The 22,797-nt window shown below is 46.4% G+C and overlaps 1 protein-coding gene across 1 annotated transcript; it reads right to left on the bottom strand.

Moving 5' to 3' along the window:
* Positions 1–167: 167 nt before the first annotated feature.
* On the bottom strand, positions 168–21,589 carry tprn (taperin). Its single transcript, XM_062413164.1, has 4 exons — positions 19,264–21,589; positions 5,429–5,624; positions 4,306–4,430; positions 168–4,020 (listed from the first exon to the last, which is right to left on the bottom strand). Exons 1-4 carry the CDS (start codon positions 21,439–21,441, stop codon positions 3,958–3,960), a joined length of 2,562 nt encoding a protein of 853 aa, XP_062269148.1. The 5' UTR covers positions 21,442–21,589; the 3' UTR covers positions 168–3,957.
* Positions 21,590–22,797: the final 1,208 nt, after the last annotated feature.

Raw genomic sequence — 22,797 nt, 5'->3', positions numbered from 1 at the left:
ATACTGATATTAGGGGGTAAAATTGGTTGACTTTGACATAATGGCTGATATGTTTGTATAAGAAAAGGTCAATGAATGAAACAAGAAGTCAGCCTCTGGAGTTTTTTGTCCATGTTATTTAATATTTTTAATCTTGGATTTCCGACTTTAAAATGTTCACGAGGATAAAAAGACACAAAAAGTACATTTGTTTGTTCAAGTCATCTATTTATTGAGCTTCATTTGTACAAGTAATGACATCACTTTGTTTTTGTATTTTATTTAAATTTTCCAGAATCATCGACGATAACTTTACAGTAAGCACATCTGCTGCGATGTAGATTTACAAACGAGGGGGGGTAAAGAAGGAACGTGACGGAGCTTCAACCACAGTGAGACCAACACAGAAGGAGTCAGAAGATAAAACACTGCAGGGACAGAATGTGTGTGTGTCATCAGAAAGGTTCTTGCTGGTGTAAGATGGTCGGTGAAGTTTCCCACAATCCATTGTGCCTCTTTAGTCCCTCAGTTCAGAGAGCGACAGACGCAGATCCCCACAGAGTCCACGTCCTCTCTGGGGTTCGGTTTGGATCCACAGGAGCATCTCATGACTCCATCAGCTTCTCCTGAGCAGATTCACCTCAGACGAGGACAAGTCGTTCAGAAGCTTCAGCTCTGGAACTTCACCGAGAGTGGAATTCACATTGTCGCTGAATATTTTAAGTACATGCTGCACAGGTTTGTTTTTCTATTGTTTCAAGCAGACATTAGTTTCTATCCACTCACTCATGGTGTGAAAACCTAAGAGCAGACTCCTGAAACTTAACAATAAGCATGAATCAGTTATTATGGGGATTTCACTTCATTGTAATGTGCTTAGGTGCAGATCAATTTGAAAAGTCTCCATTTCCATCTACTTTATTTGTATTACTTTTTCTCCTTCAACTTATAAACTTATTTTTTAATTTTTACAGATCTATCATCTTTATTTCTTTAACCGTTTTTCCGCTCTTTTCTGATTCAAACAGATTTCTTGTCAGAGAAAGATATGAAAAACAATCTCTGAAGTAGATTTAGTATGAAACCAGTTCTACTGGATTATGAAGCAACTTGATCTTCGCTGTGAACTTTAAAACTAAATATTAAAAAGTCTTCTTGTAGATTTTCACACCACTAAAATGAATAAGAATTTAATGGACACTTGGAAATATTAAGAATACATTCAATCTTCTAAAACACAGAAGCATGGTTTCCAAATAGTTTGCACTAATGTTAAATACATGCATGTTAAAAACAACCATCAATTTTCGAGGCGACTTGTGTGGAAACGATAGATTGTAAATAAAGATGGACGACATGACAGCTCCCTTAAAAAGAAGCCCAATCATCTTGGTCGCCCCCTGGTGGCTCCAGGTTAGTAGATGGGAGATTTTTCTCGGAGACTCGTCGTCCATTTTTATTTACAGTCTACGGTGGAAACCTCCCTGTGGACTGTTTGTGGTCACAGTGGCAAAGGCTGACAATCATAAGACTTTCCATGCAAGGCTGTGGCAGACGATACAAACATGGACATGGCATCATCGGCAGTGCATTCATCACGTACGATTGAAGAGTTGAGTTTCATTCATTGTGATTCGAGTGGTTTTATAACAAGATGCGAATAGTGGCTGTTGTTTTCGGAACAGAACTCCTGAGCTCTCGTTCCGTTAGTGCACGTTCCCGTCGCCTTTGATCCCTCAAATCAAAGCTCCAAGCAAGACAGTGCAGAGACACTTAAGAGTTTAAAACATCCACGACTCCAAACAGGACATTTCCTAAATTCATCTGACAAAGACAGAATCTCATCTCCTAACTGCAAAATCTGTCCTAATTATGAAAACAAGGTGGAAGCTGTACAACAATACTGGCCGTAAGGGGTGAAGAATGAGTGTGAGGCTGTCACAGCAACACCTAAATCAGTTGGCATTATGAGTTTCTTTAAAAAAAAAACGCGGAGCATTCTTGTACTGGATATAAAACAAATCTTAATTAAAAAAAAATCATCACTTCCTTTCAAACACACACACAAACACACATGGTCTCACATTCGCTCTCACAAACATCATGAATGATGGTGATCATCATTGCCTTCATTACTTCAATGGAGCGGCTTCTTTCTCTGGGGAATGTTAAAGTACATGAGGTCCGACTGGAAGAAAAGAAATAAAAATAAAGATAAGAAAGATCCAGTGGGCCTGTTTGGACCCGTCCGTTTTTTTTTCCAATACCAGCAAAGTTTTCTTTACAAAAAGTGTTTTTGTTTGTACATGAACAGGTCTCAGACATGCAAACTTCAACTTGAAGCAGGAATAAATACACAAGAAGCCAAAAGAAAAGTGTCAGGACGCCTGACAGCTTTTCATAAACGTGACCACAGACTGTATATAAAGATGGCCGACATCACTGATCCCCTAAATTGAAGCCAAAAGCATCTCCATCGCCCCCCGGTGGCTGGCTACAGTAAAGGTTATAAACTCTGACTCATGTTAATGGGTGAGATATGGATCGAACTGAATTGTTCTAATTTTATGTAGTTCTTATTAAACGTCATGATTGACAGCTGAGACCGCCTCGTGATTGATTGGTCAAGCAAGTGCATCAGCGGGACCTCGATACAGCAACTCCACCCCCCAATCGCTGCTGCACCAATCACAGAGCTCGTCGGCTAACGTCTGATGATGAATTAGCATCTGGGGGCAAAGGGCAATATTTTGGGGCTTCCGGTGTAGACGACAGAGATCCGGACACAGACTCCTTCTCCAAATCATCTGCACAAAATGGCTGCTGGGAGATGTTGGCTTCGTGTCTGGATCGTGGCAGGAGGCGGAGACGCCATCTTTAGATACAGTCTCTGAACGTGACACAGAGAACTTTGAAAGAGAGGATATACAGAAACATTCTACAGTATGTTGCTTTGTTTTGTCACCAGCGTTACGGACGTACAGACATTTATTGGCCAAGGTCACTTCTTCAAGCATGTGATCGGGGCTCAGAGTTGCTACTGGTTGACAGAAATCTCCCCCCGGGTGCATATGTTTCCTCCCCCGTCACCAAAGGAGGAAGCGTGTTGAAGTCTGTTCGCGGTTTGACTCGTCTACCGAACGTCCGGCAGCTCCACTACAGCATAGTCTGCTGCAAAATGTACAAAACTAAAAGGCATAGAGAAGCTTTACAGTAAGAGAACCCATGGAGGTGTTGGTCGGAAACCAAAACATGCAGGTACAAAAAACAAAGAGAGACAATAAAACTACATTTGTGGCACCCTTTAACCTTTTTTTGTTCTTCACTGTTTGAGTCTGCTATCCAGCTGCTATATGAAAGCCAACTTGTCCTCCAGGACCTACGCTTCTGGAGAATGACATGTTTCCATGCTAACACTGAACTCAGCGTGGCCGTGGTGATACCTACACATGGGCACTGGCGGCTTCCTGTTCATTTTCCGGGGTTTTGGTCCCTTTGCCCATTAACGTCTCCCAGAAGGTGTGATGCAGACGAGGAAGCAGGAGAGATGTGAAGCCAGTGGACGGAGTCTGGAGAGGAAGACAGGACGTCTCTCCAGGTTCTGTCTCGATATGATTCTGTCAGAGGACGAAGAATGAGGGGGGTGGGGGGGGCGACAGATCAACTGTCCAGGCTTGAGGGGGGAAAAGACAGTCCAGCTGCTTTTGTTCAAAAAGAGGGTGGAGCTCAAACACCAGCCGCCTGGCGAAACGCTGTCCTGCGCTGATACGCAGGCGAGCCCGTGGCGTGTGGCGGTACCGTGGCAGGAAGTCAGCAAAAAAAGTTTTCCTTTCCGATCAGGACGATGTGCTTAGAGATGACGTGGAGCTGGAGGCGGGTCGGGCCCAGATGTGACTTCCTCTGCGTCTCCCGCTGCTGTCGGGTCCCACCACCAGTGTGATGCTGTCAAGCTACAGAGCAGCTGATTGGTCCGTGTGGTCAGAAGTACAGAGCGGGCTCGCTGCTGTAGTCAGAGAGGGAGGAGCTGTCGGCTGGCGTGAGCTGAGGAGGAATCACAACGTTTAGTAAGATTCTAAATCCACGTCCGTCTCAGTTAATTACACAGGAAGTGTACTCCTACACCTGAATGTGTGATTTCACTGATCTGCCACTGACTCGTTATCATATTCTGATTGTAATGAGCAAACACAGTAATATTTCTATTTGTTATTTAGATGCATATTATTCCTCTACTTATCTAGTATATAAAGTTATTTAGGATCAGAACATATTATTATACGAGACGATATTGTGCTCTCTCTCTCTCTCTCGCTCTCTCTCTCTCACCATAACTTCCTCCGTCATGAGCGTCTGAGTGGAAGCGGCGTCTTCCTGGTAAACGCCGTCATCGTGCTTGTGCTCCTGCCAGGCGCTGAAGTCCACCGAGTGCTTGGGAATGTAGCTGGAAAGGTCTGAGACAACAAAGAGACGAATAACACACATGTTTATAATTCTTCCTCCATCTCTTTTCCCTCAGGCTTCGACATGTATTTAGAAAATACATAAATGAGCAACTGACAAAAGAAGGTCCTCATATGAATGATTTACACGACACTGATTGTTAAGATTATTTGTAAACGAGCTGATGAGGTGAAACCATGAGTCCACAATTTTCTCTGGTGCAGTTCAGAGTTTGTCCAGGAGGGGTCCCGCTCACCACACCAGTCTACTGGGCCACACTTGCACCAAAGAGGGAAGTGATGCTGATTTTATAAGGAAGCAAAGACCTGATCGAATAAATATCTATATATTAATAATCATTTTCTCTTGTTCAAGTTGATCATTTCGATTCAATTGTTCATTTTAACCTAAATTTATATTTTGATTTGCACCAAAATGTAATAAGCTTCATTGAAATTTGTAGTTTTTGTGTAAACCTGCTTAAAAACGTGTAAAACTCAACTCTGTGATTCATCGTTGTGTTAAAAGGTTCACATGCTAAATGATGTTCAAGGAATCAGTCCGTAAAGCGATTAGATAATAAAACGCAGTCAGACGAGCAGCTCTCCTCCAGTTTGCATCTCGTCAAGAAGAACCAGCCTGAAAATCCACCGGAAAACCAGTCACACCGAGACGGATCCACAGAGCTCACGTTGCATCGCTAATCTGTTTATGTGGTCATCAGTGGGTCCATCGGGGGAAAGAGCTGAAGCTCCACTTTCACTTCCCCCCAAGAACATTTCAGTCTGCAGACGAGTGAACACTTGTGAGATGTAAACTCATTTCCTCGTTATCTTTCCATCGGAGAATCGACAGTATATTCAATAATCGCTGTTGTCTGATCTGCATTGAAACTTTAGTTCCTGTTATTTAATTTCCTATCTGCATTAATGTGTCCTTTTGTTTTGTTCTCCCGCAATCATCTGGATTCTAGTTCTATGTGGCCTGGACAGAGAAGCCGTCATCTCACCGTTGCTGTTGGTGGAGTGCGTGGGCGAGTTGGTGAAGCTGGGCCGGGGGATGTGGATGCGTCCCACCATGCTCGGCTGTTCGTCCGCTACCCTCTCGTCCTCGTCCTCGTCCTCGTCCCCACTGTCCCACGCAGTGTTCTCTGATGGATACTCGTACGTGCTCTGGAGACTCGACTCGTTGAATGAGATGTTGAGCTGAAAGAGACAAAGGACAAAAATAATGTGTCAATAAATCATCCATTATCAAAAACTTTGATTTGGGCAAATATGTTAATTTCCCGGAGTATATAACGACAAATATTCAGCCTCCAAATCCCCAAAATGAAAGGACATTTTGTGTTAAATCTTTATGTTAAATTACACAAATTGTGTTGTAAGGCCCCGACAGTAAATCAAATCTACACCTTCTACAGAATCCCTCTTTTTTGACAGTGTTAAACTTCATAATTATAGAAGAATAAAAACTGAAGACGCTCAAATTTCCATTTGTAACGGAGGCATTTGTTGTCTGTGTTGTCCCCCCCCACCGTTTGTTTGTTGAAATGTTTGTTTAAAAAGTCCAACGACTTTTCAGCGATTTCACAGAACCTTACATCTTGATCAGAATCAGGGAATTGAACAAAACCCAGACTTCCCGCTGCTTCCGCTGAATGAGGAGCCATGGAACATTAACAGGTTATTACTTCCTTATTGCTGTGATTAAACTTCAGCGCTGAGCCTCATCACGTGCCGCAGCTCTGTGCTGTAACGCCGCTGTAGCTCAACATGAAACAAGCGGCTCATAACTTATTCATCGGAGCTCTTTAATGGAGACTCTCGCTGAGCCGGCTGCAGTTTGTTTAGAGCTTCCAGCGGCTGCGTCTCCTCGGCTGTGTGTGATCTCTGAGTGGGACAGGTGGCGGCCTCGCAGCAGCTCGCTCTCTGTGATTGATCGTCTCAGGGCGTCTCACGGTGTGGCGTCGCTTCAGCGGTCTGTGAACACGGATCCGTGGGCTGAGACGGGCTCTCGCACTTTGAGGCCTCAGTGGTCGAAGCTGTCGGCGAACACACTGACTGACAGGTTCTCCTCCAAGGAGACGTCTCATCCCTTCAGAAGGAAGCCATGGCTCCTCTGAGGAGTAAGTGCTGAGTCACTTTCTGTCCTAACATCTGTAGGATTCAAATACTTTGGAGCGATTAACATCTGTAAACTTTACGTCCAATTAAGCACAAGGCGACTGTTGATTGCTGTCCACGAATTACAAGTAGAACTCACCGATTTACCACTTAGCCAATACAAATCAGGGGATATGAGCTTTTCACAGACATGTTGTTAAAGACCATGAATGATTTATACTGACTTACTATGGATGCACTCTGGCCACACATGTCCCCATGTTTATACACACACACACAATCAAACACAAAGACAGGTCTGTCCATGCCGTCAGCTGACTGCTCTTAACCTACTGTACCTGGCTCCATCTACTCTGAAGGCCGTGATCTAAATCTGCCCTAATCTCCATCACAAGGCTTCAGGACAGAAAGGCTCTCCTCCGACTCAAGACCCTGCAGAGTTCACTCGTAACGTCAACTCCATTATGAAATATCAAAGCTTATTCCATCACCCTCAAGACTTCTCTGTGACCCATCACTGTGATGTGGGACAGGTTGAAAATGAGACCATCTTTGAGTTTGAGACAATAACCAGGACGCCCCCTTCAAGTCAAACTCAAATTTATTTCAATACGGGGGGGGGGGGGGTACTGCCACAGGGTTCACAGTCTGAAGGCTGTCGATGTGCTGGGTCTTTACTCCGTTTCCCGTGGACCTTTTTCCTTAATCTCTAGACGCTCGGCTGGAATCTAGACCCCCCCCCCCCCTTAATCTGTAGACCACCATTTAAAATCTATAGATTCTGTATATTTTACGACTCTCTTCCCTTATCCATATATAAATCTACGATGCCCGTTCATAGTTTATAAACCTTAGTTCTAATTAGATCATAAGTCAGAGCCTGTAAACATACTTCTTCAGCCCATAGAAGTCTAGAAATCCTAATCTGTAAACTAGTTTTGAATCAAGTGTCTTTGATCTAAAAACATGTGTCTTTGATCAGTTGAGTCCTGACGGGAACCTATACATCTATAAATAAACCCTTGTTTGTTAGATCTATAGATCATTAGTCTCGTTATAGACTCTCGTCCTTAATCTGTCTGTGAACCCTGTGAAGTCATCAGTGAGTCACTACTCAACCTCTCACTCACCTGATGTTCAGGTTGAGCAGCTCGATGCTTTGTCTCATGTTTGTTATTTCTAGCCGAGACGTTGAGCACAAACTATTTAAATGAAAGATTTACTAGCTACTCAGAGACGAGGGCAACTAAGAGCCCCGAGCTTTTAATAACGACCAAACTGAAACAGATAACAATTCTGTTTCAACCCCAACTGATCTCTCTTTTCAGCCTCTGGGTTTTAAATAAAACATCAGAGTCTTTCTTTCCACTTTGTGCAGCCAGAACGTACCAATCCACAACACAATTCAAATGTTGTGCAGAGACACAAGCTCTGACGCCGTGTAAGCATCTTGAAAAAGAGCCCTCTGTCCCAGACATCCACTATTTTTAGAGCCAAACCTCCTGTTTTTAAGTCCCCGTGTTGAATCTTACACCACAGAAAGTGTTTCCTTGCTAAACTGGCTTCCTGTCTCCGAGGAAGTCTCTGGAGGCCAAATGCGGGTCTATCAATAAATCAGGTTCGCCGAGAGGCTCGCATCCCCTTTCACTGTCTTTCACTTTTCTTTCTGTCTGCTCTGCTCACACGAGACTCTTCTCAGACGAGACGTCTCTGCAACGCCTCGGTCGTTAGCCTGTCTCTGACTTCATGTCCCGACTGTTTAGCTGCAGCACTGATCCGTTTCAGAGACGATGGACGAAGACAGAAGAAGAGAGAGATGGGGGTTAACACAACTGTTTTCTTTAGGCCGCGTCTCGCTCGCTCGTGTTGTGGGTCTTCTTCGGCTGCTTGTCTGTCCTCGGGCTATGGGACAGCCATCAGGGGCCCGGCTCAGGCCGACAGGGGCCCCACTCAGGCCTGCTGTCTCCTCACTCAGCACAGGCTGTTCAGACACGGTGTTGTGGCATCGACCGACTAATTATTTGGCTTTGTGTTCATCAAAGACTGACTGTGCTCTGCAGTATGTGTGTGTGTGTGTGTGTGTGTGTGTGTGTGTAAGAAGCTGTTGCTTTGCGTCAGCTTGGGTTAGATATTAAATGATTAATAAATCTCTACCCTGCAACTTGTTTTGAAAACAGCACAGGAGAAGAAATCACGTTGTTTTAGCAGCTTATTCTTAAAAGTGGTGATTTACTGCAGTCATTCTTTAAAAGTGATCACCTGTGATTTGTGTATATTGTTATTAAAGGAAGTTCAGGAAACCCTGAGTGTGTGTGTGTGATAAGATAAGAAGAGCTTTGGAAAGTTTTAAACATCTTGCATCAAAAGGTTCATTTCTTTCCTGGCATATATCACAGGTTACTTGTTGACTTGAGCTGCATGGGTCAAAAATTAAATATAGTGTTCAATTATAAACAAGATTTAGAGAGGCTCAGAATCTTGTCGTGAATGGTGCATGGTAAAAAATGATGATACACAAATATGGTTCTCTGTGGAAACTTCTTTACTTTCCGTGGTTGTCTGAGCTTCTCCTACACGACCACACTGACGCATCAGATGCAGAAATGTATTCCACAAGTTCCTCGCTCATGCTTTTCTTTAGCTGTGTGTTTTATTCTGTTGTTCGCATGTTCACAAATGGACATGGGGGGGGGGGGGGGGGGGGGGAGTGAGTGAGTGAGTGAGAGAGGAAGAAAAGAGTCGGCAGATGAGACGATTATGTCGACATGAATGTGCCTCGGCCAATTGGCAGTGCCAGGAATTTTCCCGAGGCCACCCAGCATGGCCTGTCCTCGTTTGGAGACAGGTAGTTTCTACTGAATGGACACACACACACAGACACACACACACACACACAGACCTATATGCACACACAGGGTTCAAATGTACGTGACGTTCACAGGCTTCTTTAAAATAACTGTCTGTATTAATCTCAGTATCACCATGTGAAAAAAGCACCTGATGCCTCTGGTTTATTAAATATAGTTCTCTGTAAAAGCACCTCACACAATGTGGGATGTTACAGATCCCGTAGTGGAGCACAGGTGAACAGCGGCCTGCAGGAGCCTGACCATGTGCCTGATTAGAGCTAATCTCTTGCCAGGTAGATAATATTAGAACAGCCCCACAATGCACCGGCTGAGGAGTTGAGCTGCTGAACAGAGGGATCATAAAGCCCTCGTACGTGGACTTAAACAAAGCATTTGGTGCACATCTACCCCTGTGTGACTCAGAGGATCTCATACAGATGGAGAAAATGTTCAGGTCACATTTCAAAAGAACGCCCTGTCTTTTGTCTACTTTTATTCAAAACATTCATAGAAACCGAACAACAGCGGTAGCAGTAAAGACCTGGATCTGTAGTTCCATCTACACCAAACAGCCCAGACTGATAGATATCTGTTCCATAAATGTGCTGCATTATTTTCGTCAAGATCCACAAATTATTCTCACTGAAATTGATGAAAATGTAAAAAGAAAGTGTAAAAAAGCACAATCTTTGACACAATCTTCAAGAAAGTTATCAAATAATCTTGGATCTGCGTCTTTGTCTCGATCCTGCAAAAAAAATGACTGGGTCCTTCTTTTGGGGTCGCGTCCCATCTTTCAACTAAATTCTGTGGAAATTCATTGAGTAGTTTTGGCAAAATCCTGCTGACCATCCAACACACTCATGGACAGAGGGTGAAAACATAACCTCTTTGACGGAGGTAATAAAAATGTGCTCTCATCACAGATACTGTATCGGACGTATTAATTTATTATTTACAGCCATGATTAGATTAGACCGGATTCTCTGATTATCAACTATAAACACGTATCAATAAAAAACGCCTCTCCTGTTTTATATAAGTTTTACCCGACCTAATTATTTGTAATCATGTGCAGCGTAGTGTTCGAACCGGTAAACTCATTCTTCACAGTAATTACAAGTTAGGAGTGCCGACAGCAGCCGGCTATAAAAGAGACACAAAACTGAGCAACAGATTTCCTTCACTGAACTTACAACCGAGACGACACACGAGAACACGGGATAAACTAACGTCGCCTCTTATGTGCAAGTTCAAAACCTTTGAGCTGTAAATATGTCACTGAAAGGTCCGTTCACACCAGAGCTAAGAAAACAGCTCAGCCACTCGAAGCCGCTTCGGATGTAAGCTACGCTGAAAGGTCTGAAACGTTCAGACTCTCATGTGGGTTTCACTTCTCGCTCGTCACTTACGCTCCACAGTCTGAAGTTGAACCAGTTCAGTGATTGGGTGGGAACTCCTCAAGTGATACAACCATTAAGGAGCCAGTATCCCAGCATGGATGAACCAGAGAAAGGGCTTCACACGTGTTGGTGGTTGGGACTCGTATCGCCTGCTGCCCGGCCTGGTGGCACGGGCCAAATAGGAAAATGTGTGTTTACACTTCGATGTCTCAAGATTGTGTGACTCACGGCTGTAATTGTGTGCTCGCCATAGCTCCGTGTGTGTGTGTGTGTGTGTGTTTAAGTCTCCCTGTGCTTTTATTATCAGATCAATCCGACTTGGACGAGAGAGGAGACACAGTTGACAAACTTGTTAAGCCTGAAACATGCTTCTGCGACTGCGTCTGCGTCTTTTCACGCCGCTGTGGCGCAAGACTCATTTTCATTCATGCTTCCCCAACCGTTGCGCGTCTTACAAAGCAATTCCGCGCCAGAACACTAGGCGGAGTAATGCTTTTTGTCGAGACGACCTTAGAGACGCCTTCTTTCTTCTTCGTCGATTGTTTATTTACATAGCCACTGCGGCTCCTCGTAGCCCTTTTCTGGCGGACAATCCGCCAGTCAGTGACAGGTTATACAAGTGATCATACTATCGGATATCTTCTGCCAAGTGCTCTTCTATTTGGTCCATATTCGTTCTTCTAAATCTTCCGTGATTTCTGCCGGTATTATGGGGCATGAAACCGGAAATGCAGCTCCAGAAGGGATGTAGAGCAGCCCAATCACAGCCTTGCGGGCTGAGTGAGCTTGCGGAGCTTTGCCGTAAATTTTAGAAAAGGGGGTCGACACCCGTCAGCACGTAAGGAGGGATACAGAAGCACGTAAGGGACCCGGAAGGGCTCTTGCGCTTACGGGCCAGTGAAAACGCAGAAGCATGTTTCAGGCTTTAGTGACAACGACTCTTTAATTATCTACCTAAGATCAGAGCTGCCGTTTTAATGTTCTCTGCTGCCTGACAACATTTCTGTTGATAAGAGCAAACCTGGCACAGACGGAAATAGCCGAGAGCACTGTGTGTATGAAAGGTGAGACCGACAGGGTGGAGATCAAAACCCACAATCAGCAATCTCCTCCTGACACACGCTGACGCTGTGGGAGAGTTCAGGGCGTTCAGCACATAAAGGTTCACCTGGTACCAAAGTGTGAATGGTCGGGCGTGTCTGGAAGACAACAACCAGGACAAAGGACGGCTCAGGATCCCGAGCACTGGACCAGGATTATGGATATGAATTCTATTCAGACGATGGGTGTGTCTCAGTGTCCATAGTGGGCCACGGTCACATGGATTTCAGGAAGTGATACGGTTATTGTGTCAGTGAACCTCGGGTCAAAGATGAGTCTGTGATTCACGGTGCAAAACATCACAAAGCAAACACAATGGAGACTTGTGCTCATTCGAAGATGTTGCAACAAGAAACTCTTTGAGGAGGAAGTTTGCAGCATCGATGAATTTCTAAACGAGACGCGGAGGCTCACGTTGAACTTCAGAAATCTAAAAATCTCTCAGTCACTGTTGGGTTTGAAAGAGGGACTGAAGTCAAAGATAAAGAAGAGGAACCACCTTAACGTGGTCACTGGTCTCCATGGTGGTTGCTTTTGTTCCATTGTGCTTGAACATGACTCAAATCAGAAAAGCAAACTTCTCACCTGGCATGTGAAATGAGTCAATACACTTTTTGAGTGGGTTATTATGTGGGGGGGGGGAAAGTCCTGAGGAAAAACTCATGAATTCTGGGGCGGACCCAGGTCGTTTTCTTTTAATATGGCGAGATGGGGCGTTAGCTTTAGTGGAGGCATTTACTCTCAGAGGGGCCCTCGAGAAATAAGTGACCGTGACTTCATACTGAGCCTCATGAACACATACGACTCCTCCTTTAAACTTCGGACATGTTTACTCTCAACCCACAGATTTAAGGTTGCTTATTAAAAAAACATGTTTACCAGGAAAACGCATTCAAACGTGTTTAATAATATGACGTTTAAATTTCACGCTCCTCTTTTCTTGTCGGGGTTAAAACTGCTCCGGACATCACAAAGTGTGTGTTTGTGTGTGTGTGTGTGTGTGAGGGAGACAGAGGAGTGTGTTGCTTATCCTGGAGTCGTAATGACAGGATAGAATGGCCACGGCTCGTGTTGCCCAGGCGACAGGCGCCATTGATATGTGACGCGGGGGGGGGAACGGGAGAGAAACCAACATGGCAGCTATTAACGTGTGAACAGAGGAATGATTGATTTACATGAAGACGGACTCTTTGCCATGTATTTGAATAAAATTTACAATAAATTGAATAACGCAGTAGTTCCCACACAGCGTCCGGCTCACAACAGTGATGTGTGTGTTTGTCAAAGCAGAGGGTGGAAAATAACACTAGAGTGTGTATTAAAAAGTCAAGAGACCACTTCCTGCTTCGTTCACTCGGATCTCGTGTTTCTTTTTATAAACTTCCATCTTTAACATCCTCGGCTCTTAGTCTCTCCCTCCTCTCGCACATGCACTCTTAAGATACACACACACTGAATTAAACATGACCATGATAGTGGGGCTCTGCCGGCTGAATTCTAATTACCTCGCAGGGTTTGCACGTGCACCTGCAGGGCTGTGTGGGAAACATGTGTTTTCACATGTGGGCGTTAATGCCTGGTTCTGTATCAGAAAGGGCGTTTGAGTCCGCGACCTATAGCCACACAGCCCCCGCAAGAAAGAACAAGCTTCTACAAAAGGAAACCATGTTTGCACGGCCTGTCGATCATGGAAACTGCACAGATCACAACCTGTGCACCACAAAGACATTGTGACCTTCTTAACGTTGCTCGTGGGATTTGAACAAAGATCTAGTGAAGTGATTTAGATGTTTGCCCACGTTTCGAGTTCCCTTCACTTCTATGCAGCGTTAATCCTCTTTAACCTCATCGGTTCAGTTCTGTGATCCAAGACTTTACTGATTTGATTCTATTTTCAGGGATTATTGCCAACACTATCGGTCCAGCACCAAAAAACAGCCGGTGGACACAGTGGAGCATTTAGCAGCTAAGATGTCAGATGTGTCCCTCAGCAACTGGTGGAGACCAAAACCAGAGCTGAAAGAGAAGCTAGAGGTATAAAAATGCTACTTGGCCAAGATGTTGGATTCTGTTTTATATAGGGGGCAGGTCTGAGTATTTTCATTATAAAAACACAGAGTACTACAACAATGAGCTTTTCAAACTGGGACAATAATGAATAAATATCTTTAAAGTACAATAAAGCAACAAACTAAAATGTAAATGTCTTTTCTTGGTTCGTAGGAAGTTAGTATCACAACTTCAAATACTTAGTCCTGTTGCTTCAGCTCAGCCTCAATAAAGGAAAACAAAGCTTTCAGGATAGTTTGAAAACTATAGATTAAAAAAAGGAAAAGGCGAGGGGGGGTGGAGTGGTGGATTTCAGGAAGTGTGAGGGAGGAGAGCTGGGGAATGTCTGCGGGTGGTAAATAATTAAACACAATGGACTTTCACACCTGACGTCCACGCTCACAATGTAAATGTAGGAGTGTGCCCTTTCATTGGCCTTCCTGTGCTACTCAGCCTTTAAGCATTGAGGTCTGGGTATTTTTAACCTGCTCTGTGAAAGACATTAAACCACAGGTAGAAGAAGTGACTGTGGCTTTTCTAAACACGGTGAAGGAAGCAGCTTCACATCCGTGCACAGAGAGGAGTTTGCTCAGTGCCATAAAAAAAAACACTGGTTTGCCCTTTCGTTTTGAAGCATTCTTATCCACATTCACTGGACAGTTTTGATGACAAGTGACACATGAAGGCCAATAACTGATAAGCTCCCTTAAAAATAACTGATAATGAGCATTATGAGATCAGACTGCACTTTGCCTCAATCTCCGACGCACCAGGGAAAATCCCTGCAAAGTTCTTATGATGCATTTACATGGTCAACGGTCATTATTCATATTTTCCCTATTGTGATTTCATTACATCTATTTTTCCCTACACACCCCCACAATCCTGTCAGAGGTGTTCAGGTAACTATTCAATCAACAGAATGGTCTTTATGGAACGAGTCAATAGTGTTTCACAGCATGAGAACCCTGGTTGTGGTGAATCTGGAGCTGCCTGGAAAAGACTGAAGTCATAAAACATTTCCTCGTTTCTTTCCTTGTTCCTTGTCATAAAGCACAATAGTGATCCTCTCCTCCACAGACGTTCATCCACTAAAGATAAAGATTCACCTGATGCTGACCAACCGTGTTATTGCATCACATGCCATTCCAATGTCACCTGTAATCCCACAATGCCTTGCATGGCACTTTGATTGTGTCCCAATAAAATGCACAAACCACTGCCAGAACACAACTTACCACTGGAAAAAAAACTTTCTTGGTTCTTTCTTGGCCCCATTTTCAATTTCTGTGTAATGCTTCTAAAAGACAAGCAAACAAAAAAGGCACAGGGGAGAAAACGTAACCTCCTTAGCTGATGGGCGGAGCTTCGCTCTGTGCTGCCTTCAGTTGAACCTTTGCTGCTTTCTATGTTTGGTTGAGTTTATGTTTGTGTAACTTCCACTTGGGGCGACAAAAACTAAATGTTTCCACTCTTTATACTTTTCTGCTTGACCACCAAGTTGAGGTTTTCTAACCAGCTCCATTCAGAGAGAACCCTGAATCAGCTGAAGCTGTGGAGTCACTGGTGCTGGTGGCAGAACACATGAAAAGATCAGCATCACACTGGTTTGTGTTTATCATTGAGTCTCAAACGCAGACTTCGTTTCACTGACTCTTTCACGGTTTGTCTGATCTGCACCAAACAGTTCATTTAATCATTTGATAATTTTATATTAATATAAACTAAATACAATATTAAACCCAAGGCCAACTACCAGTAGAATAAATGTCCCTTGTGTGAATAATCATCCCTTTCAGTGACAAACACACGTCCATTTTAAAACTGGCTGGTTACTTTGCGCAAATACACAGAAACTATGAACTCTGGGAAAAGGCGGGGTGCACCATGAAATCTCTTCCTCTCTCTCTCTCTCTCTCTGGATGTTACAGTCACACATGGATCTGTCTCCCTTTTCCCATAATAACCAGTCAGAGGGAGCAGAGACTTCAAAAACAAACCACTCCGCCCCCACCCCCACCCCCCCCATGTCTCGCTGCCAGCTGCACCTCTCCTCGACAAAGAGCGGCCGCATCCACCACAAGGGTGAAATGAATAAATAAATAAATCAGACAATACTGCCAGAAGCTAAGTCAAGAGATCCCGATCCAATCAAAGTGCAGATTGAAACAGAGTCAGTCCGGGTCTGAGCACCTCACTGGGAAGCCGGAGTCGATTTTTATGCAAATTCCGGAGTGATGCGGTACAAGAAGCTGCACTTGACCTACATAGCTCTTCCACAGTTCCTACCCCAATACAGCGAAGAGATCAGAGGAAGCTGGAAGCCAGGGGACAGGCCTTATTAACCACCACCGCACAGGAATAAAGCAGTGCACTGTGGGTAGAGGAGAGAAAGCACAAAGCAGAGTGGTGCTTGTGCAGCGATACGGACGAGTGTACGGGAAGGAAATGAGCTGGATGTGCTGCTCACACAAGTCTTGAGTGGGTTGAGAAATCACGGAGAGAGGGTATAGAGGAAAATGCATTTGGAAAAAGAGCTGATGATCTGCGTTGGTTCTCAAGGTCCTGACGTGCATTCGGAACATTCTCTTCCAGCCAAGCTACTCGTAAAAAAAATGGTTTGGTTTTGCTGGGAAAAAGAAAAGAGCGCTGAAAAAAAAAAGAGATCCAAGACCAGAGCCCTGAGCCGAGGCCATTCTCGGAGGCTGCTCTCACACAGAAGCGGCACGGAGCAAAAATTCCACACAAATTATACAGGCCAGGCCAAAGCCTCGATGCTTTTGTAATTGCTTGCACAGCCCTGCCCAGAAAAGAAAGGAGGAACAAAATCTGGGCCTCGGTGATGACCAAGAAGAGCAGACAGACAACAAAAGGAGAAAGTGTTTGGTTCATGAGCATCAAGGACAAAATGAGATGTGTTCCTGTCTCATGGCCACGCTCACGGCTAATCTACATGCACATGCACATGCACAACCAGCTCATTTGGACGAGTCTGCAGCCTGAAGATTGGTCTTTGTAAAGTCAGGATGTGCACACAAGCATCGCACACAACTTTATCTTAAAATCCAGTTCCATCGAGAAGATGCAACACGATGGTGCAGGGATTAAAACATACTGGCATTCTCCTTTACTCATTTTGGGATAATGTGGTTTGGAAAATACCACAGATTCTGCCCCAAAACCAAATCTGTACTTTATACATACCCTAGTTTGCAAAATGTAAATAATGGGATATCATTCTCTGTTTCCGTTCTGCTGCCAATGACTTAAAAGCTATAAATCTAATTGGCTGCAGAGTTTCCACTTGATAGAATCATGAGTCGGCTCAGTTCCTCGGTTGTAAGAGGTTGTGAGATTTACTTGGGGAGCCAGAGGATTACAGCGGACCAGGTCAAGGGAACGGGACCGAGCGCCAGGAGCAATTCACAGCAGCACCTTTTGCCAAGCAAGTGTCACATATCTGATTATGATCGCAAAGATCACTGTGATGGCCAAAACACACTTAGCCATCAGTCAATCCTCAGAAAGTCCCTGGACCGAGCTGCCAAAGGGCTCAACATATCCAGCCAGGAAGGTTTGAAGCAGTGTTGTTGTTGTTGGATTGTTTGTTTGCAGCATTACACAAATACTACTGGACGGAGAATCACAAGACTTGGTGGAACGATGCAGAGTGGGTCAGGGAAGAAGCCATTAAACTTTGGTCCGGATCCAGGGGAACATGCAGGAAACTTTTTTCGCTTCGTTAAAATTGCATGATGGGATATTTTTGGTGATTTTAAATGTAGTTTCATAAGGGACGTTTGGTCCTGAGTGCCATTCTGGTTACAACTCCGCCAACTGAGGCCCAACAGTCTCCTGATGAAACCACAACTAAACCTGCACTCAATGTGAAACACTCAGACACAAGTTCACTAAATAGGCCTGATTTCCCAAATTATATCTGAAGGAAATTGGTAAAAAGTCCAAAAACAACCTGTTTCACAAAAAAGCAATTCCCCAAATGTTAAAGGGTTCTTTCTTGACCCCTGTTTGCTTCCTATCAGCAAGTTTCAGGGGAATCTGTTCAGAAGTTTTTGTATAATCCAGTTGATTATCGGGTGTTGTTCCAGACGACGGTGCTTCCAGGCTCCACACCCTGAACATGGAAACCAGCTCCATAAAACGTGTTACATAAGCCTCTGGCTGTAAATCACTGGCTCCCTCTACTTAATCAGCAACTTAAACTGCAACATGTTGAAAATGCTGCTCGGCAACACACACACAGGCTGATCCAGAGCGCCTGCAGCACTCGCACAATTAATTAGAGACATTCTCTGATATCTAATTAATCACCAATAGAGAAGAAACAGGAGCAATTTAAGGAAAGGCCTTCGCCGAGCAGGCAGCAGATCCCTGATTATGATTGTTAGATAACTGCGAGGCCCAAACACACACTTTGTTATCATTTAATTATGATTAAGGACCCGGCCTGAGGAAACCTCAGCTCTGTACAAAAACACAGACGGGATAAAAAGTGTGACAGGTCAGGGCTGGCCCGAATCCCCGAGACAAATCCTGAGAACTGAATACAGCCTCCATAAGAGTGCTCGGTCAATTCGCTCGGAGGGCCACCTAACCCAATAATGTGCTCTGCAACAAATAACAGGCTTTTGTGGGACGACAATCTACAGGAAAGAAAAACTGCTGCTTGTCGTTCCAAGTGGCTGTGCGAACAATTCTCAATCCACTTTGGCATCGAACCCCCGAGAGCAGGTCAAGAGATGGAAGATCTGATGCTGACACTCACACATGAAGAACAACTGAGTGGATTAACCATAAGGTGGATGGATACGCTGCCTAAAAAAGCAAAGGAGGGAGATGAGATGAAAACATAAACAGATCCTTTTCCTGTCAGACGCCCGATGACTAAATTTAGATCAGAGGAAACTTTAATGATTCCTCAGGGAAGAGTTGGCACGTGTTCTGCATGAGACTGTCAGGAAACCTACTACTACACCCTGTGTTCTGCAGCATGAACAGGTTCTCTGGAGGATAAGGGCTGCCAATAACTATTATTTTCACTATTGATCAGTCTCTTGAAGCCCGATTGATCAGTTGGTATTTAAAATGACAGAAATTATGAAGAGTACCCGTCACACACACATTGTTTTGTCTGGAAACCCAAAGAAATTCAGTTGAGAGGAAAATCTTTAAATCCTCACGACCGAGAAGCAGAAACAATCTCTTTCTGCTTCATGGTGACTTAATCGATGAATTTATCCTGAAAACAGTTTGACAAATCAGAGAGCAACCTATCAATTCAGTTCTTATTCTCACCTTCTTGCCCGTGGAGCTGGTCTTGGAGAGGCAGGACCTGGCCAGAGACTGGTACCCACCGATGACCTCAATCTCCTCCACAGCTGGGTACCGCTTCTTCAGCAGGGACCCCAGCTGGGCGTATGGGGCCTGGGGAGGTGTGGAGCCCGACGGGGCCACGGTTGAGCCCTCTTGAGGGGGCTCAGGTGAGCTGGGCTGGGCCTGGAAGTCCGCCCTATGTTTAGGCACCACAGTGAAGGTGTTGCCCTTTCTCCTCTGCACCATGGGGCTGGGCTCAGGGGCCAGCTGCGAGGGCTCCACCTCAATGTCATCGATATTTGTGACTGGCAGCTGATCCACGAGGGGTTTGTCTGGAGCCGGGGAGGGGGCAGAGGGGAGAAGAGCGGAGGGAAGAGGGTCTGAGGAGACGGGAGATGAGGCGGGTGGGGTGAAAGGGGGTGAAGATGGGACAGCCGCAGAGGAGGGGGGTGAGGACAGGGCAGGTGGAGTGGAGGGAGCTAGGTTGAGAGCAGGAGATGGAGATAAAGGTTCTGAGGGTGGAGGAGATGGTGGACTTGTGGCAACAGTAGGAGGTGGTTCAGGCTTGGATGAGCTGTCTGCCCTCTCCAGCTCCTTCTCCTCCTTCCTGTGTGAGGGTGTCAGACTGGGTGTTATGGCGATGGAGGTTGGCACTGCTGGCACCTCTGCCATTCTGTGAGAGGGTGAAGACCTCACCGGGCCCGAGGGCACCGGGCTGCTTGTTGCAGACGAGGCAGCGGGCCGGCGCTTGGGGATCACTGTGAAGGAGTTGCGGGACTGCAGGCGCAGGTTCGCAAGGGCCCGAGCCTGGGTGTCCCCGTCGGGAATCCGGTTGAGGTCTGGCTTTGGGGCGGGACGGATCTCAAAGTCAGGCGTGGAACGAGCCACCTTGGATGAGATGGGGCTTGAGGGGGACTCGGCACGGGCACGGCGGGTCTCCGGAGAGCATGGCACCTTGGGTTGGGGCGACACCTCAGTGGCCTCCCAGTCTCGCTCTCTGGTGACCTTTGTTGACCCCCTGTCTGGCTCATCTCTGGAGGTCGCGCCATGACCCCCAGTGTCCTCAAACCGCTGACGGAAGGAGGACACAGACTGGGGGGACGCTTTGGGACGCTGGGGGCTTCCTGGTTCCAAGGCAGCAGGCTGTGGCTTTGGTTTGGGGGAGCAGGGACTCTGGAAGACGGGCAAGGACGGGTGGCTGCTGCCCGGGCTACCCGGCCTGGGCTTTGGCACCAGATCTGGCTGTGGCTTGGCCCAGAGTCTCGGCCTGCTGCTGTCCAGCTCCAGCAGGTTCTCTGTGCTGTGGGACTTCTTCTGCAGCTTCCCGTAGTTGCTGTCGAACTTCTGCAGCATCCGGCTCACCCTGCCCGGGCCCTCACCCGAGTCGTACAGCGGGGTCCCGTGGTCGGGCCGGCCCAGGGTGCTCAGGTTCTCCTCGCTCCTGCTCAACGTGGTGTCATAGATCACCACCTCCTTGGCTCGGATCTCGGTCACCGCGCTGCCTCTCTGGTCCAGGAGGTCGTTCAGGGAGCTGTAGCTACTCACGCCGTTCTGCTGCCACTTGGACCCGGGTTTCAGCGCCCCAGCTGCCGGGAAGTAATCCGGATCCGATTCGATGATGATGATGTTGTCGGCACGGATGGTCCGTATGCCGGGCACGCTGCCGTACAGCTCCAGGATGTGCTGCACCGGGCGGGCGGCGCTGTCCCGGTCCTGCCGCCTCCTCCGCTCCTTCTCCAGCTTAATGAACGGGTTCTCCTCCAGCGGGCCCAGGCTTTCCTGCAGCACCAGGCTCTCCTCCCGGGGCGGCGGCGTCTCCTCGGCCGCCGGTCGCGTCTCTTTGTTGTTGGCGGCGAAGTGCTGGCTGGCGGTGGTGATGGTGTAGTTCCGCCCGGACCCGCCGCTCGGTCCCCCGTCTGTCTGGGCTCCTTCACCTCCAGCTCCACCGGAGCCACCGCCGTTCACGCTCCCCGCCACCTCTCCGTTAAGCCGCTGCGGCCCCGCACCGCCTCCGGGGCTCGTCTCCGTGGAACTGGCTCCTCCAGACCCGCCGCCCTTCGCCTTCCTCCTCTCCAGGATCTCTCGCTTCCAGGCCGGCATCCTCGGGCTCTCTTGCCCGGCCTCTTGGCGGAGGACGCGAACGTCTCCTCCGCCGGACATTGCAGACGGTTGATGGGAGAGGGCTGGGGAGGACTCCGGGGCTCCGAGGAGGTGTCGCCGCGGCTGTGAAACCAGTATCCGGCTGTGACTGTACCTGCAGCGCCGCTACCTCACACTCATCCCCGCCGTCTCTCTCCTCTGCCTCCGCTACCTCTCTCCGCACGGTCCCTGAATGCGGCTCCGCCTCTCCGCTGCAGCACGAGCGGCCGGAGTCGTCCCACCGCGGTCCCTGATTGGTTACTGTGTCTGATGAACACGCCCCTTCTCTCTGTGCCACTCCCGTTTCTATTGTTGACTGGGAGGCGGACGGCCCGTCAATCAAAAGTGCTGTGTTCAAGTACAATCCGCCCATTTCAAATTATTTATATTTACCTTTTAACAAATGATTAAATTTAGATTTCTCGTCAGTATCGTTCGCTCTCAGACTGAATAATCTAACTTTTCATTGTGAGTGGTTTAAATGATTTAATTATTGTTATTAGTAGTAGGTAGGTCAATTATTTATATTTTCAAATTGATTGTTTTCCTTTCAAACTCCATCCACAAAACAAAACTGTCTTGGCCCAGATCTGACCCACATCCACATACTGCGTAGAGCGTTTGCCAAACCTGCGACACAAGTAGTCCACAGTAATACCGCATGTCTGCCAAAAGGTGCTATTCACCACATTAGCCACTTTAGGTTTACATCCAGATTGCACCTTGCCAAGTCCACCACACGTTTGCCCAAAATGGCCCCACATTTGTATTTGGGGATATTAGGGCCACATTTGCTATATTACAAGTGGCCACTTTAGGCTCATGTTGATTCTGTCTGGCCAGATGTGCCCCATCACTGCCTGACCCACATCCGGTGAGACTGCAGCCCTACAATGTGTTTTGCTGGCAGGTGCTGAGTCTCAGTGCCGGGTGGTGGCTCACCGACTGGCCACGGCCCACTCAGCATTTGTCGGTAAAGCCACCTGCTGCTAATCCTGCTGCTGCAAACACACGAGCTGAGGAGGAGCCTGCTGCGCATGAATCAGCACTTAGAGGGCTATTCTTGGGTACTACAGGAGATTACTGCTCCTCATCAAACATTCATCACCACGCCATAATTAAGAACTGCACTGGCTGGAGAGAGCAGAGGAGGAGAAATACACAAATGCACAAATAAACCAGTCAAAGTGCATCGTTTCATTTTTAAACCAGGCTCGAGAGATGGACATTTAAGCAGAATCTGTGTTTTGGGAGCTTCTGGAGGATACAAGGGCCCATCAGGATATTTCTGGGATTAAAGGGGGAGGTTTAAATGTCATAAAGTATTTATAATCAAATCTTATTTAAATGCTTATTATATTTATTGATGCATTGTAT

This window comes from Platichthys flesus, chromosome 19 (genome assembly GCF_949316205.1).
Source record: "Platichthys flesus chromosome 19, fPlaFle2.1, whole genome shotgun sequence".
Classification (NCBI taxonomy): Eukaryota; Metazoa; Chordata; class Actinopteri; order Pleuronectiformes; family Pleuronectidae; genus Platichthys; species Platichthys flesus.
This window is presented reverse-complemented; position numbering and strand designations above follow the sequence as displayed.